Source organism: Mesoplodon densirostris, chromosome 2 (assembly GCF_025265405.1).
Source record: "Mesoplodon densirostris isolate mMesDen1 chromosome 2, mMesDen1 primary haplotype, whole genome shotgun sequence".
In the NCBI taxonomy this organism is placed as follows: Eukaryota; Metazoa; Chordata; class Mammalia; order Artiodactyla; family Ziphiidae; genus Mesoplodon; species Mesoplodon densirostris.
The window spans coordinates 44,298,557-44,316,883 of record NC_082662.1 but is presented as its reverse complement, the minus strand read 5'-3'; the positions used below and the strand labels follow the sequence as shown (position 1 = coordinate 44,316,883).

Genomic DNA, 18,327 nt, shown 5'->3' with positions numbered 1-18,327 from the left:
CGGCCTCTCCCGCCGTGGAGCACAGGCTCCGGACGCGCAGGCCCAGCGGCCACGGCCCACGGGCCCAGCCGCTCCGCGGCACGCGGGACCCTCCCGGACTGGGGCACGAACCCGCGCCCCCCGCACCGGCAGGCGGACTCCCAACCACTGCTCCACCAGGGAAGCCCCTTACTGCCATTTTGTTAATTGTTTTGGGTTTGTCTTTGTAGGTCTTTTTTCTGCCTTTCCTCTTTTGTTCTCGTCTCTCTTGTGATTTGATGACCTTCCTTAGTGTTGTGCTTGGATTCCTTTTTACTTACATATGTGTATATCTATTATAGATTTTTGGTTTGTGGTTACCGTGAGGATTCGATATAGCAGTCTATATATATTTCCATGATTGCTTTAAGTTGCTCATCTTTTTATTTCAAGTGCATTTCAGATATCCTGCTTTTGTATTCTCCTCTTGTGATTTTTGTTTTAGATATAATATTTGTGTGTGGATGATTTCCTACCTTTACTGTAGGTTTGCTTTAACCAGTGAGCTTTCCCATTTCTTAATTTTCTTGTTTCTCATTTTGCCCTTTTCTTTTCCACCTAGAGAAGTTCCTTTAGCATTTTTCATAAAGCTGGTTTGGTGTTACTGAATTCTTTTAGCTTTCGCTTGTCTGTAAAGCTTTTGATTTCTCCATCAAATCTGAAAAAGAGCCTTGCTGGGTAGAGTATTTTCAGTTGTAGGTTTTTCTTTTCCATCACTTTAAAGGTATCATGCCACTCCCTTCTGGGCTGCAGAATTTCTGCTGAAAAGTCAGCTGATAACCTTATGGGGATTCCCTTGTATGTTATTTGTTGCTTTTCACTTGTTGCTTTTAATATTTTTTCTTTCTCTTTAATTTTTGTCAATTTGATTACTATGTGTCTTGGCATGTTCCTCCTTGGGTTGATGCTGTATGGTACTCTCTGTGCTTCCTGGACTTGGGTGACTGCTTCCTTTCCCATGTTAGGAAAGTTTTCAGCTATTATCTCTTCAGGTATCTTCTCAGGCCCTTTCTCTCTCTTCTCCTTCTGGGACCCCTATAATGTTAATGTTGGTGCATTTGATGTTGTCCCAGAGGTCTCTTAAACTGTTCTCGTTTCTCTTCAGACTTTTTTCTTTATTCTGTTCTGTGGCAGTGATTTCTGGCACCCTGTCTTCCAGCTCCCTTATCCATCCTTTTGCCTCATTTATTCTTCTGTTGATTCCTTCTAGTTTATGTTTTATTTCAATTATTGTATTCTTCAACTCTGGTTGTTCTTTATTTTTTCTAATTCTTTGTTGAAAACTTCTTTTAACTTCTCACTTTGTGCATGCATTCTTTTCCTAAGTTCTTGGATCATCTTTACGATCATTGCTCTGAACTCTTTCTTGGGTAGATTGCCTATCTCCACGTCACTTAGTTGTTTTTCTGGGGTTTTATCTTGTTCCTTTGTCTGGAACATATTCCTCTGTCATCTCATTTTGTCTAAGGTTCTATTTGTATTTTTATGTATGTGGAAGGTTAGTTATACATCTTGACCTTGGAGAAATGGCCCTCTATAGGGGAGGTCCTATGTGTCCCAGCAGTACAGCCCCCCCTCATCACCCAATGACCAGGGACCAGCTGGTCCCAGGGTAGGTTCTGACCTTCGTTTGCAGGCTGAGTTCCACAGGCACTGGACTGTATATTTCTTGCTTCTGGTGTCTGCCCGCTGGTGGGTGAGGCTGCTCTAGCTTCCTTATGGGAGGGGCACATCCCTGCCCGCTGGTGGGTGGAGTTGAATCTTGGCCCTCTGGTGGGCAGGGCCATGTCAAGGGGCGTGTCTGGATTGGCCCTCTGGTGGGCAGGGCCATGTCAAGGGGTGTGTCTGGAGGTGGCTGTGGTCTCAGGAAGTCTTTAGGCAGCCTGTCTGTTGATGGGTGGGACTGTGTTCCTGCCCCGTTGGTTGTTTGGCCTGAGGCATCCCAGCACTGGAACCTATCGGCTGTTGGGTGAGGCCAGGTCTTGGTGTTAATGTCCCAAGTAAGATGTCAGCCTTCACTCCTGGGTATGTTCGCCACCAGCTTTGATGTCCCAAGAGAGTCACAGCCACCACCCACCTTTGCACGAGACCATCCAAGACCAACAGGTAGGTCTGGCCTAGGCTCCTATGAATTCACTGCATTTGCCTTGGTTCCTGGTAATAAGACCTTGTGTGCATCCATCAAGAGTGAAGTTTCTGTTTCCCCCAGTCCTATGGAATTCCTGCGATCAAGACCCGCTGACCTTCAAAGCCAAGTGCTCTGGGGGCTCCTCCTCCCGATGCCAGACCCCCAGGCTGGGGAGCCTCTTGCGGGGCTCAGAACTCTCCTGTAGGAGAACTTCTGTGATATAATTATCTCCAGTTTGTGGGTCACCCACCTAGGGGGTATGGGATTTGATTATATCGCAGGTGTGCCCCTCCTACCATCTTGCTGTGATTTCCTCTTTTTTTTTGTTTTTGTTTTTGTTATTTTTCGGTATGCGGGCCTCTCACTGTTGTGGCCTCCCCCGTTGCGGAGCACAGGCTCTGGACGCGCAGGCTCCGGACGCGCAGGCTCAGCGGCCATGGCTCACGGGCCAAGCCGCTCCGCGGCATATGGGATCCTCCCAGACCGGGGCACGAACCCGTATCCCCTGCATCGGCAGGCGGACTCTCAACCACTTGCGCCACCAGGGAGGCCCTGTGATTTCCTCTTTGTCTTTGGATGTAGCATATCTTTTTTTGGTAGGTTCCAGTCTTTTTTATTGATGATTGTTCAGCAGTTAGTTGTGATTTTGGTGTTCTTGTGGGAGGAGTGAGCTCAAGGTCTTCTACTCCACCATCTTGTCTTGTTTTCCTCACTGGGCGCCCCAGCAGGAACAGCACAGAGGTCCCAAGAGCCCTGTTACCAGGTCTTGTTAATGCAGCTTGTATACAGTCATCTTTGGTAAACCCTGAGAAAGTAGAGAGTAAACCATGTGGGAGCATTCAGAAAAAGGAAGGCTCTGTGCTGCTATTTAAGAAAAAAACATCCTGGATAAAAGTCAGCATGGCCCTCCTTAGATGTTGGGGCGCATACAGGAGCTCTTTTCTCCTGCACATGTGGCCACATGCAGGCATTTGTCCCAAAGCCAAAGTGTATGTTTATTTTTTGAATGGGAATAAATAAAAATGAAGTTAATGAGAAATTCTAATTTGGTTTCTTGAATTACAATATGGATTTTTAAAAAGAATAACTTCTTATTTCACTAGTGAACCCAAACTTGGTTGAACCTGAGTCTTTATGTTCAAGACTTATCTTTAAAAATTCTTAATCAAACCAAATTCTTTCTTTCCTTTTATAGCGTAGATGGGATATTTGGTCGGTTTACTTTTTTAATTGGAATAAATGAAGTTAGTGAGATATTCTAACTTGTATAACTTCTCTTGCCTTGTGAACCTTTAATGAACGGTCCTTATTTCTTTTCAAATGTAAATACTTTTTTATATTCTCTGAAACCTAGTGGTTTAATTAAAAATCCAGAATCTAGAATATCTTGGAGGTTTTTTTTTTTTTTTTTAACTGAATTTGTAAAGGTCAGGCCTTAGCGTGCCTTGGGTGTTCTGGCCACAACTAAAATGACTTTTGAAGACTTACTTTCAGGAATCACTTCTGTAGTTCATAAAATGACTTTTGAGAGGGGCATATGCGTGTGTATGTATACACACAAAAATAAAGTAGATTTAAAAAATAATTTCTGTATCCTTGAATGTTGATTTTTTTTAAATGTCTGTGACTATTATTGGTATTCTATTTGCTCATTGATGAATTCTATGATTAGAGAATAAGGATATTGGAAATACATCTTCCTGAGTTTTACTTCTGACTTAGGTTAGGAGAGAGTCTCTGACAGGGCATTAAGGGGACATTTTGCAAATGGGCCAAGTTTTCCTCTCTGGTATTTGTTTGAAAACTCAAAATGTATGTAAAATTATGGTATTGGTATTGAACCAAGGGAAGTGACTAATAATCATGTTAAAGTTTATTGTTTCCTTTGTTGGGATGAGTTCCACCAGTATGCAGTCCTATTCTATGAAATAGTTCTTTGTTTTATTGAGCCGGAAACCATGGCTTTCAAACTTAAAGGGAAGACCCCTAAATCTAGTAATTTACTATTTGGTAAATGAGCTTATGCTTATGCTTTTTCATAGATTTTTAGAGTTGGACAAGATTCTGTAAATTAGCTCCTCTAAGCAGATCAGTTAGTGGCAGAGCCAGGGCTGAGCCTGGGCCTTCTAGATCATGCTGCTTTTTTTTTTTTTTTTTTTTTTTTGCCGCCTTGGGTCTTTGTTGCTGCATGTGGGCTTTTCTCTAGTTGCCGAGAGCGGGGGCTACCCTTTGTTGTGGTGCACGGGCTTCTCATTGCAGTGGCTTCTCTTGTTACGGAGCACAGGCTTTAGGCGCGCAGGCTTCAGTGGTTGTAGCACGCGAGCCCTAGAGGTGCGTAGGCTTCAGTAGTTGCGGTGTGTGGGCTTTGTAGTTGTGGCTAGCAGGTTGTAGAGCACAGCCTCAGTAGTTGTGGCGCACAGGCTTAGTTGCTCCATGGCATGTGGGATCTTTCCGGACCAGGGATCGAACTCATGTCCCCTGCATTAGCAGGTGGATTCTTAACCACTGCGCCACCAGGGAGGTCCCAATCATGCTGTTTTTGGTTTTTTGTTAATTTGTTTTTTAAAAAATAAACTTTAAACTTTGGAATGGTTTTAAATTTACAGAAAAGTTGCAGATAGAGTACAGAGATTTCCTCAGTACCCCTCACCCCACTTCCCCTACTATTAACATATTACATTGCCATGGTACATATGTCAAAACTAAAACCAACATTGGTACATTACTGTTAATTGAACTCTAGGCTTTATATGCATTTCACCAGTGTTTCCTTTATGTCCCAGGATCCCTTGTAGGCTACCACACTATATTTAATTGCTATGTCTACTTAGTCTCTCTAGTCTATGATAGTTTTTTTTTTTAATTTAATTTGACATTGTCTAGGAGTACTAGCTGGGTATGTCTGATGTTTTTCTCATGATTAGACTGGGGATATGGGTTTTTGGAAAGAGTACCACAGATGTAGAATATCTTTCTCGTCACATTTATCAGGGGTGGGGGGTTACATGATGTCCACATGCCTTCACTGGTGATGTTAACCTTCATCACTTGGTTAAGGTGGTGTTCACCAGGTTTCTTCACTATAGTTTCCCTCTTATCCTTCTCTACTCTTTGGAGAGGTAGACTCATGCTCCTTTTACCTTGTATTCTGTCTTCCTATCTATCTGTTGGTTTTTACATTCTTACTAAGTCTTAAATTTTTCTGTCAGGTAAGTTCTTAGACTGAAAGTGGTCTCAATTTTTGTCAGTAGCATTTGTTGGATCCTCATTATGTGAAGAGTTTTTGGCACTTGGAGATTTATTACACATCTCTCTTTCTTTCTCTCTCTTTCTCAACATGTTCACATTGCACTGAAATTAACTTTTTACGTGTTTGCTGCTGCTTCTGTTGGGTTGTAAAAATGAGAGATCACTTCTGTATTTGTAATGCCTAGCACAGTGTCTGCTGGCTAGAAATTTTTCAGTAAATGTTTTGTTGAACTAAATTGATGAAGGAAACCTGTATTACTTGGAAAACACAACAAACATCTGATACTTTAATCCTAGTTTGCTATTATTAGAAATTAAAACTGGGAGTTCAACTGATTGAGTAGACCAACGAGCAAACAAAACTCCTTAGGAAACTCCTAAAATACTGGTTCTCAAAGTATGGTCTCCCATAAACAACGTCAACATCACCAGTTAACTTATTAGAAATGCAAATTCTCAGGCCGTACCTCAAACCAACTGAAAAAGAATCTCTGGGGTTGTGTCGTTGTGCTTCCCTGGTGGTGCAGTGGTTGAGAGTCCGCCTGCCAATGCAAGGGACACGGGTTCGTGCCCCGGTCCGGGAGGATCCCACATGCTGCAGAGCGGCTGGGCCCGTGAGCCATGGCCGCTGAGCCTGCACGTCCGGAGCCTGTGCTCCGCAACGGGAGAGGCCACAACAGTGAGAGGCCCGCGTACCGCAAAACAAAAACAAAAGCAAAACCCCGTGTTTTAACAAGCCCTCCAGGTGATTCTAATGGCCAGAAATTTGAGAAATACTCCCTAAAAGCATAGAGGATGAAAAAAAAAATCAAAGAAAGAGAACAGCTAGTGGTAATTGACTGCAACAGTGAAACTAGTCCCCTCTTTCCCTGCTGTCTCTATCCATGAGTAAACTTAGGTTTATTTTTGATGCATTTACCTTGAAATCATCAAAAAGATATATGAAATGCTTCTTACTTAAGTGTCTATCTCTAGCTGTGCAAATGCATTTGCTAGTACATAGTACATTTCAGTTTAAAAACTAGTTGCTGGCCAGGTTTCAAGCATTGTACATCATTTGATTTAGCTGCTGTATTTGTTTCAATGACATGCTTTGATTAGGATAAAGTACAATATAATAAGAAAACAAACAAAATCATAATTCAACCATATACTGTTCACTTTTTCTATTTTACTTGGTGAAAAAATTTTTGACTTCAGTTTTGTCCGGAAAATTATTTTCAAGGCAACATGAACTTAGTAATATATTTTTTTAACTTTGAAAAACTGTGTTGTCTGTTGGCAGCAGATGGCTGACATAGCTTTTTTGCTTCAAGTGACCACTTTTCCAGGAAATGACTCCCATCTGTAGCAAGAGGAATGCTGACCTTTAATGTGCATGTTAGTCACTTCTTTTAGCTCAGTGCCAAGCTAATAATATTACATATATTGTGAATTTGGTTAAAAGTATGTGCTAGCCGGATTGTTTTCTTTCTGGAGTTTCAAGCTTTTGGAAATAGAAAGTATGTGGGGGTTTTTGTATTTAATAATTAAAAATAATTTTAATAGGTGATACATTCTCATGGTTCAGAAATCAGTACAATATAAGAAGATATTCAGTGGAAAAAAATGTCAGTCCCATCCTTGCCCTCAACTGCTCCATTTAAACCTACTCTATATATTCTTATTTATCCTTCCTTTCTTGTTTATCCTCCTAGAATTTCTTAATGGAAACAGAAACAAATATGAATAATTATTATCCCCTTACCATAAAGGTTACACACTACTATTATACATACACACTGATCACTGCTATACTTTTTTCATGTTAACATAGTATCTTGGATATCTTTTCACACAGAGGGCTCCATGATTCTTTTTCTGGTCAGCTTTATTAAGGACTACTTTACATACAATGAACTGCATTCAATTTAAGTATATAATTTGATGAGTCTTGACAATTGTATATATCTGTGAAGGTACTGCCGCAGTTAAGATACAGAATATTTCCCATGGATTTGCTTTTTCTTGGGCGGGTGGGGGGTTGGTTTGTTTGATAGTATTTCATTGTACGGGTATACCATAGTTTTTTAAACAGTCTTTGCTGATGAGCACTTGTGTGCCGATACAAACAATTCTATAATTAAAAACCTATTTCATACAGCATTTCCTATGCAGGCAGGTAGAGGATATCTGAGGATAGACTCCCAGATGTCAGATTGCTGAGCCAAAAGGGAAATAAATAATTTGGTAGATGTTACCAGAATACCCTTCAGTAGTCTTGGTACCAGTTTGAGCTCTCACTAGCAATGTACGAGAGTGCCTGTTTGCCCAGTCTAGCTGACAAATTGTGTTATGAAACTTTGGACTTTTTCCATTAGAAGGAAAATGGTATTTTCATGTAGTTTTAACTTGCCATTTTCTTGGGAGTGAAAGTGAGCATATTTTTATAAGTTAAAGGATGGGCCATTTGTGATATATACTTTTCTGTAAAGTATCTGTTAATACTCTTAGCCCATTTTCCTACTGGATTTTGTGGGTTTTTTTCTGTTAATATCTAAGTATTCTTTATATATTAGGGAAGTTAATTCTTTCTTTGCAAATATTTTTTTTCCCAGGATGTTTTCTTTTGACATTACAAGACCTTTACTTGAAGGGTGTGTGTCTAAGTTTTTACTGCTTGGGATATCTCCCTAAAAGTTGCTTAGTTTTGATTTATTTCCTTTTCTCCGTCCTTCCTTTCATCTCTCCCTCTTTTCCTCTTTCTTTCCTTCCCAGCCTAATTTCTTAATAAAAGGATTTGAGGCAGCTTGAAGATGCTTTTTTGTTGAACAATAATCAGTTCGTGGGTGGATGTTTTTAAATGATTTTAATATATATGACCCTGGTTCATCTGTTTTGAAGGCCATGTTTTTGGTATACTGCGCATTGGAGAAAGAACCTGTGCCAGTGTCCTTGCCTCCAGCCTTGGTGCCACCTTCTAAGAGGAAAACGGTCAGTATATCAGGCTCTGTGCGGTTGATCCCCTCTTCAACATCAGCCAAGGAACCTTACCACTCCTTACCACCTGTAGGCATTTTACCTACCAAAGCACTGTTAAGACAGGTATAGATTTATCAGTGTTAAAGGACTTTTTTAAAAAAACAAAATGCATGGCATTTAAGTTGATTGCTTGATGAAGATAGAAGGAGCAATCAAAGGGATCAAAAATTCAGAGCTCCCTCTGGTTGAACCTATATAATGTGATGTCCTAGAGAAGACAGATAATCCTGTCCTGCATTTGGCCTTACTTAGGTCATATGGATGTTTCATTGGCTTTGCCTTGACCTACCTGGAATTAAAGTTGGTGAAAGAAGATACTCCATGTTAATCTGGCATGCTTGCCCTGGCAAAGTTAATAGATGTTTTGTTTGTTTAATCTCTAGTTAACTCTTGATTCTTTGGGATCAAATTTTTCAATTTGGGGTTGTTCAAGGCCTTTTTTTTTCCCTACAACCTGCTTCTTGTTAGGTTGAGTAAAGGAAAATAATGACAGAATATGCAGATCAGCCAGTTTGGCTACAGTTAAGAACGGGGAATGAAACTATAAAAAAATGGAGATTTAGAATTATCTGAATCTTTTGTTTATGTAGACTCTCCTAATTACGTGTCTTAATGTAGTCATTCATAAGTCAAGAGTTAACTGTGCTTGAATTTACTCATTACTTAAAAAAAGTAAAATGGGCATCTTTAACTATAGTCCCTATAGCTAACCTATATTTTTATTCTGTAGTTTTCTCTTCATCACAGCATTTCAATTGGGGTGTGATGGAAGTGACACACCGTTGCTATAGTTAGTGGGGTAGAATTGCACAGAATTTGTGAAACTTACTGGCATGGGCTGAAAAAGGGACACTTCAAAGTTTGTTTCATTTTGGTGGAAATACTATATATATTTTTTTTTTTTCCTGTAGTGGGTTGTATCCCCTGCAGAAAAAGCTAAATACGATGAAATCTTCTTGAAAACTGATAAAGATATGGATGGATTTGTGTCTGGATTGGAAGTCCGTGAAATCTTCCTGAAGACAGGTTTACCTTCTGCCTTACTAGCCCATATTTGGTAAGACTTTATTTAAGTTGATTTTAAAAACAAATATGGTTTTGTATCAACTCTAGTTTTGTAGATTCTTATTTTTAGGCATTTGTAAGTAGGACAGTTTTTGTTTAGAATTCTTTGTAGAGAAAAATTTAAGTCTGATGATTTCTTCTGGATAGTGGACAAAAGCTTGAGAATGGGTTACCTATAGTTTTATTAGATTGACGGTGTCAGTTAATGGTTATTAGAATGTTAAAATCCAGCATTGGTTTATATCAACTAATTAAACTTCAGTTTTTAAGGGAGAATCCAAAATTCTGAAATTTAAACAATATAAAACCCAGAATCTTCAAGGTATACTTGTATAATTCTTTCTATAGGGTATATGTATACTTTTATACCTTTACGTGGGAACTATACACTTGGTCCTTAAAAAATGACAAATTTTAGTGTGTCTAGTGAATTTCACATTAAATGAGATAATATAATGAAAATGCTTTTTATAGTGTTCCTGCTGCCAATCCACCTGACTATACCGAGGTTAGTTATCATGAGGTTTTCAAGGGGCAGCAAACATCAGAAGTGGAACCATATAGTTGCAAAGAGGAACTTAGAAAAGGACAAAGGACAGGAGATCTGCCTTAAAAGGAACAAGAACCCAAGACGGGGAAAGATTAAATATATGTAACTAGTGATAGCTGCCACTTTCAAGTGTCTAGGCTAGGCACTATGCTGAATAAATGGCTGCTGTCATGGGCTTGCCATTATGCCCAGACTTTCAAGTGCGTAGGTTAGGCACTATGCTGAATAAATGGCAGCTGTCATGGGTTTGCCATTATGCCCAGACTTTAGATGTACTTTGTCTTTAATTCTCACAGTAACCTTGCAAGATAGGTGTAATCTCCACTTTATAGATGAAGAAACTAAGGCTTGGAGAGGTTAAATATGGCCAATGTCACAAGAAGAAATAAGTAGAAAAGCTGGAATTTAAGGTTTCTTTGACACCGTAGCCCATAGTCTTTTCATCAGGCCACATTGGTTTTCGATGAATCAAACAGATCAGGACTTTAGAAAGCTGACCTTAAAAAAAAAAAAAGGCGGGAGGGAAGCAAATAGAATAAAACATTTGCTGTTTCTCTTCAAGTGATTTTTGTAAAGGTTTCCAGATTGCTGCCTTCTCTCCACACGTGATCTCCATTTGCAGCTGTTATTTTTCTTTGACGGTGATCCTGAACATCCTCCTACTTCAAAAGTTGTAGGAAACAAGCCGACATGGAGTATTTTGCTTGTTTTAGAATCATTCTAATGCCACTAATGAACCAAATTTATTGAAACTTAGCTTTCATTTTTAACATGGTTTTTTTTTTTTTTTTTTTTTGCGGTACGCGGGCCTCTCACTGCTGTGGCCTCTCCCGTTGCGGAGCACAGGCTCCGGACGCACAGGCTCAGCGGCCATGGCTCACAGGCCCAGCCGCTCTGTGGCATGTGGGATCCTCCCAGACCGGGGCACAAACCCATGTCCCCTGCATCGGCAGGCGGACTCTCAACCACTGCGCCACCAGGGAAGCCCTTTAACATGTTTTAATGTTGAAAATGTTGGGAGTAGAGAATGTTGGAATTCTTTGGCCCACCACAGCTTTTACTCCGTAGGGGTTCTGGAAATTGGTAAGAAAGCACAGAGCAAACCCAAATTAGAGGACCCTGCTCAGCACCAAGGTGAATAGTCTCTTTATCTTACCATTTTAGCCAATATCTCTCTTCTAACATTTCAGTGAGTTTTTGGCTAGCCATAAGTTGGTATGACTTTATTTTTTAATTCAACTGGTGATTATTTCAAAGCTACATAGTCATATTAATTTTCCCCTGGATTTTTAGAATGGTAATTGTGACATTTACATGCTGTTCATTTTGTTTATTTGTACAGGGCGTTATGTGACACAAAGGACTGTGGGAAGCTTTCAAAAGATCAGTTTGCCTTGGCTTTCCACTTAATCAATCAAAAGTTAATAAAGGGCATTGATCCTCCTCACATTCTTACTCCTGAGATGATTCCACCATCAGATAGGGCCACTTTACAAAAGGTAAGACAACTTAAAAGAGAACCTTAATGCATTAACAGAAAAGAACAAATTCTATGTCAGGTGACAGAATCGATTTGTATGGAATAGTGGAGAAAATGTATCTGGCTAGAAACAGAGCAGTATACTGTTTGCAGTTTAATTTGTGCCTATAAATATGTTGGAAAACCTTGTATGATATCCTTGGGCTACAGCTCATTTATCCCACCATTCATTACACATATGACAACCATACTTTCCAGTCTTAAAACTGGAAAATGTGGTCTTGTTTTTCCCCCATGGATTTGTGAATTAATTTTTATGATTAGAGTGTAAATTTTAAATGAAACCTATAAGAATTAAATCATTGCATTTCATTTGATAATTCACTCTTGGGGAAAACAATACAGATTTGAAAACAAAATCTAGGAGATTATGATTGCTTGTTGTCAATTTTACATAAAAAGAAAAAGAAAAGAAAAACTTGTTGAGGAAAAGTCTGTGTGGTTTTTGCCATATAGATGACCCTCTATTCCTGAGCATACAACCGAATTTCATATCTGAACAGCTAGAAACAGGTTTTAGCTACTTCTGGTTCTGGCCAGCAGTGGGAATTTTCAAAACTACATGTTTCAGTAATGCTGTACCTTGATTTTTCTCTTCTCATCTAGAAACCCTTCCTAATATTGTGGTTTATAATATCTTGGCCTTATAATAGAGCTTTAAAAGGACTTGCATGCTCTAGTGGCTGTTTGCCCTCCATACTTTGTGTCTTTAAGTATCTTGTGACCTACAAAGTAACCATGGATGTGGTGATTCTTCAGTTACATATATAGGAGTTGTCACATATTTGGTATAGGAGAGTTCTCTTTAAAATGTCAGTAGAATGTCTTGCATTAATTTTGTCACATAAGTTAAAAAAATCCCATTTTAACAAATCTAGTAACAGTCAAAATTGGATTTTTTTCCTGAGTTAACTAAATGGAAATTTATAGCCACTAAGTATAGAAGTTACATATAAGAGTTTTTATTTGTATTTTCACATTAAGTAACTACTTGATTTTATCTACTTTGTGAGTGTTTTGGGGGGAGCATTTTGTGAATTTCTGAGATTTATTTTAATGTAGGACATGGGTTCCCTAAGTTGTAGAGAAGGCTAAAAGTGATGCCACCCAGAAAGATAGAGGTTACAAATTTGTATTTATGCCCCCTGCTCTAACTGTATCTCAGTTATGGAATGCTATGTTGTTTTCATCTTCTTTCACTTATGTAGACTGCTTTTTTTCCTTGCTGCCTTCATTTTATACCAACTGGGTCTCCCACCAACACAAAATACACATACAGCAGAACTTTCTGAAGCAAATTGTTTGTTCATTGAAGTCTCTATAACATTAGTAGGCACTTTGAGTTGCATCTGCTATACAGAATTTTCAATTAAGTAGATTTACTGAAGTCCATTCACTAGAGCATAGATACTTTTGTCCATGTCAGATATCAGTATTATTCATTAAAATGGGATTTTATCACTGTTGTCTTATCTATAACCAAAAATTTTAACCTTAAAAATTAAAATTTGCATTTGTTTTGTCTTTCAAATAATCTCTTTTCTCTTTATAATCTAATTTTTTTGGAACTGCATTTTTTAGCAGCTTTGACTAATCCTTTTTTGAATGTTGCTTTCCTTTCTGTGTTTTTTCTAGTTTGGACTATTTTTTCCATTCTGCAGCACTCTGCTTTTCGCCTTTCTTGTACTGTCAGTTTCTTAACTCTACTCTCTCAAGGTTAGAGCTTTACTTTATGCCTTTTTTAGCATTACGGTTTTTGGTTTACAAGATACATTTTGAAATTAGAGGTTGTTTATGCCTCAAAGTTAATGCAGAGAAAATACCTAAACAGCATGCTTCTGTCACATGTCTGTCACTTGGTCCTTGTGTGCATTTTAACTTGCCTTCCCTAAGCTCTCTGATCCACTTAAAATCACCGAAGTGGAATTTTTGTGTAATACACAAAACAGGGTGAGAGAAAATATTTTGCAAGAAGGGGACATGGTACATTTTTCTTCATATGCCCTTCTTATACTTTATATACTGTTAGCCGAACTTTTTCTGTGCTTCCTGATTGCATGTTATTTTATTGCTCTAGAGCAGGAGTTTAATTTTTGTGTCAGCAATTGAGTGGGACACAAGTACACTTACCAGTACCAACTAAGTACACTAATCTTCATTCTGGAGTCATCTATGGTATTACCTTATAACTTGTTTGAAGTGAAACTTATTTGTCTCACTCTTCTTATTTGATGATATTTTCAATAGTGAAAGACTGTCAAATGTGAGTCACTTTTTTTGAGTTAGAGTGACAGAACAGGTATGGGAGTCCTGAGTTTCTTGGTTTGCTTGCACCTCTGACAGCAAATTTCTCAGTAGCACTTATGTGATGTAAGTTACTCTTGGTGATAAAAGTGAGACTAAGTGCTAATTTTTCATTTTGTTCGCCTTTCAAATTGTCTGGCCAGGCTTAATTAGCTCATAAGTCAAGTTTGGGCAGAGTTAAAATCCTAGTAAATACTTGTCACATTCAGAAGCCCACTTTAAAATTTCTGACTTTTTATAATGATATGGGTCTGTGTCAGTGAAATACATAATAGTAAAACATACTAAGAGGGGCTTCCCTGGTGGCGCAGTGGTTGAGAGTCCGCCTGCCGATGCAGGGGACACGGGTTCGTGCCCCGATCCCGGAAGATCCCACATGCCGCGGAGCGGCTGGGCCTGCGAGCCATGGCCGCGGAGCCTGTGTGTCCGGAGCCTGTGCTCCGCAACGGGAGAGGCCACAGCAGTGAGAGGCCCGCGTACAGCAAAAAAAAAAAAAAAAAAAACATACTAAGAGGCATATTTGGTACAAATCTGTAATTAATATAAAGTTGAGAATAGCATTAATTGAATCCTAATGGATGAGGTTTGGTATTGATAGTCAAAACAAAACAAAACATATGAGGATGGTTATGCAGTATAGCATAAAGAAATATAGAAGGAATTATTTGCCACATTTTACTGATGTACCTGTTTATCAAGTTGGCTTTTAGGGTAATGGTTTCATTTACCTAAATGATCTTAACGTGCAGGTGCCAAGGGGCATAATGTGAAATAACACTTGAATTTGATTAGAAGTCTCCTGATCAATATCGCCTATTAGCTAGCTGGGTTCAACTTTAAGCAAGTCATTTAATACGTTTCCTTAGCTCTAAAATGGGGTTAATAATAATATCTGCCCTACCTACAGACCAGTTTTCAGATTAGCACTTAGTAAATTTGTAAACCATTATATAAATGTGAACAGATAGGATACTGTGAACTTTTAGGTTTCTTCTTCTGTTGTGCAAGTTGGTGACATACCTTAAGTTCACAGCAACATAAGTATAATACTAAGTTTTATGTTCTGCTAATAAGGTCCTCAATATATCTTAGTTTTACATGTTTAGGCCTCAGTTTTAACATTTCCTAATGATGATCATCCTGTTATTTGTCAGTTTGGTTGTAGCATTGGGTGTAAGTCAAATGTTTGAAGGAGCAGTTATTTTTTTGCCTTGACTTCAGCCATCTATATAAAATCTATATAAAGCATCAAAAATGGTTCACAAAGGGGACTGAGCCAGGGTGGAAGCAAGTCATTGGGAGCCTTTCCAACTTTCAAGAGCATATTCTGTTGAGGAAGTTAAGTATAATAATAGCTTACATTTATAAAATATCATAAAGTTTGTAGAGGGACTTCATATGCAATATTTATTTAATTTTTAAAGTGGGCAGGGCAGAGATTATTTCCCTGTTTTGCAGTGAAGATCATGCAGCTAGTAAAACAGCAGAGCCCAGAATAAACCCAGCTAGGTTTTCTAAACACAAATACCATTCAGAGACTAATTTTGACACCTCCATTATTGAAAGAAAACCATATGTAAAGGATGTCATATAAGACAGTTTCATGTATGGTGATACTAATATTTAGTATGGAACATGCTGAGCGGTTGGTTTTACTTTAAGTAGACACTGAAAGTATTTAATAAAAGTAAATACTTGTTGAATTAAATAAAATCAACCACCATTTATTTAATACAAATAAATCACAATTCACCTCCCCAAGAAATTTATGCTTCAGTGGAGGAATTAGTTTATAAATCTGATATCTGCTTTACTGCAACATTCTAGACAGGCTAAGATCATGCGGTGAAGACATTGGGATCTCTAGTGGTGGTATATATTATAGAACAACAGCTTTTAGAGAGTTTAAGGGAAAATGTCTTAGTATATAACCGCCTGTGTGTGTGTGTGTGTGTGTAAAATTGCACTAGATAGGGTTTTCTTAAGTGAATTAAAAGTGTTAGTAATACCATAAAATATGTATCCATATAGTGCTTTTAAACATTTTTAATGCTTTGCCACATGCAATTTTATAGTAATAATGTTATAATTGTGAACTCTTTGTTTTTAGAACATCATAGGATCAAGTCCTGTCACAGATTTCTCTGCTATTAAGGAGCTAGATACCCTTAACAATGAAATAGTTGACCTACAGAGGTATGTAAAGTAAAATTATACCTGATTATATAAATATGCACACACTCTTTTCTGTTTCTAACGTATATCTTGGGTAAGTACTACTTTATTTGGTTAAGTACTATGGTTCTTAAAATGGGAATTGGTGTACCTTATTAAATCTAAGGCAAATAGAAAGCCCAGAGATAAACCCATGCATATATGGTCACCTAATTTATGACACAGGAAGCAAGAACATACAATGGAGAAAAGACAGCCTCTTCAGTAAATGGTGCTGGGAAAACTGGACAGCTACATGTAAAAGAATGAGATTAGAACACTGCCTAACACCATACACAAAAATAAACTCCAAATGGATTAAAGACCTAAATGTAAGACCAGACACTATAAAACTCATAGAGGAAAACATAGGAAAAACTCTCTGACATAAACCACAGCAAGATCTTTTTTGACCTACCTCTTAGAGTAATGAAAATAAACAAATGGGACCTAATGAAACTTAAAACCTTTTGCACAGCAAAGGAAACCATAAACAAGACAAAAAGACAACCCTCAGAATGGGAGAAAATATTTGCAAACGAAGCAACAGACAAAGGATTAATTTCTGATATATACAAACAGCTCATGGAGCTCAATATCAAAGAAACAAACAATACAATTAAAAAATGGGCAGAAGACCTAAATAGGCATTTCACCGAAGAAGACATACAGATGGCCAAGAGGCACATGAAAAGATGCTCAACATCACTAATTATTAGAGAAATGCAAATAAAAACTACAATGAGGTTATCACCTAACACTAGTCAGAATGACCATTATCAAAAAGTCTAGAAACAGTAAATGCTGGAAAGGGTGTGGAGAAAAGGGAACCCTCCTGCACTGTTGGTAGGAGTGTAAATTGATACAACCACTATGGAGAACAATACGGAGGCTCCTTAAAAAACTAAAAATAGAACTACCACATGACCCAGCAATCCCGCTACTGGGCATATACCCTGAGAAAACCATAATTCAGAAAGAGACATGTACCACAATGTTTACTGCAGCACAGTTTACAATACCCAGGACATGGAAACAAACTAAATGTCCTTTGACAGATGAATGGATAAAGAAGATGTGGCACATAGATACAATGGAATATTACTCAGCCATGAAAAGGAACAAAATTGAGTTATTTGTAGTGAGGTGGGTGGACCTAGAGTCTGTCATACAAAGTGAAGTAAGTCAGAAAGAGAAAAACAAATACCGTATGCTAACACACATATATGGAATCTAAAAAAAAAAAAGGGGTTCTGAAGAACTTACCAGCAGTACAGGAATAAAGACGCAGACATAGAGAATGTACTTGAGGACACGGGGAGGGGGAAGGGTAAGCTGGGACGAAGTGAGAGAGTGGCATGGACATATATACACTACTAAATGTAAAATAGATAGCTAGTGGGAAGCAGCCACAGGGAGATCAGCTCAGTGCATTGTGACCACCTAGAGGTGTGGGATAGGGAGGGTAGGAGGGAGACACAAGGGGGAGGAGAATACATATATGGGAATATATGTATATGTATGGCTGATTCACTTTGTTATAACGCACAAACACACCATTATATAGCAATTATACTCCAATAATGTGTTAAAAAATTAAAACATAAATCTAAGGCAACCTTTAACTGCAGGATGCACTATTATGTAGCACTGAAAAAAGAAAAAACCACTGCCAAATAAACAATGGCATTCCAGCAGCTATAAGGTACTATTTGATTTTGGACAGTGAAATAGGTATCAATATATCTTGGAATGAATGGAGTACAGTTTTCTTTTTGAAGTTTTTTTAAAATTTATTTTTGTTGAAGTATAGTTGATTTACAATGTGTCAGTTTCAGGTGTACAGCAAAGTGGTTCAGTTATACATATATATACCTATTCTTTTTCAGATTCTTTTCCCTTATAGGTTATTACAAAATATTGAGTGTAGTTCCCTGTGCTATATAGTAGGTGCTTGTTGGTTATCTATTTTAAATAGAGTAGTGTGTATATGTTAGTCCCAAACTCCTAATTTGCCCCTCCCTTTCCCCTGAAATACAGTTTTCCTCCAACTTCAGACACTTGAATAACAATAGGAAAAAATTATTATTTAATACATTGTATGGAAGGAATGTTAAATGCAGACACCATGCCAAGAGCTTTCATAACTTGTTATCTCATTTGATCCTCACAAAAACCTTGTAACTTGAGATAGATATTACTGTTCTGTTTTATAGGTATGGAGTTAAGATGCTTAGA

The 18,327-nt window shown here is 38.2% G+C and overlaps 1 protein-coding gene across 2 annotated transcripts in view; it reads left to right on the top strand.

The window, feature by feature from the left end:
- The window catches only part of EPS15 (epidermal growth factor receptor pathway substrate 15), a 177,464-nt gene that overhangs the window by 65,022 nt on the left and 94,115 nt on the right, over positions 1 to 18,327 (top strand). For both annotated transcript variants that reach the window (XM_060089779.1, XM_060089780.1), the window contains exons 9-12: positions 8,279 to 8,368; positions 9,328 to 9,473; positions 11,374 to 11,530; positions 15,986 to 16,071. In XM_060089779.1, coding sequence (XP_059945762.1) covers positions 8,279 to 8,368; positions 9,328 to 9,473; positions 11,374 to 11,530; positions 15,986 to 16,071 — 479 coding nt within the window. The remainder of the gene's footprint in view (positions 1 to 8,278; positions 8,369 to 9,327; positions 9,474 to 11,373; positions 11,531 to 15,985; positions 16,072 to 18,327) is intronic.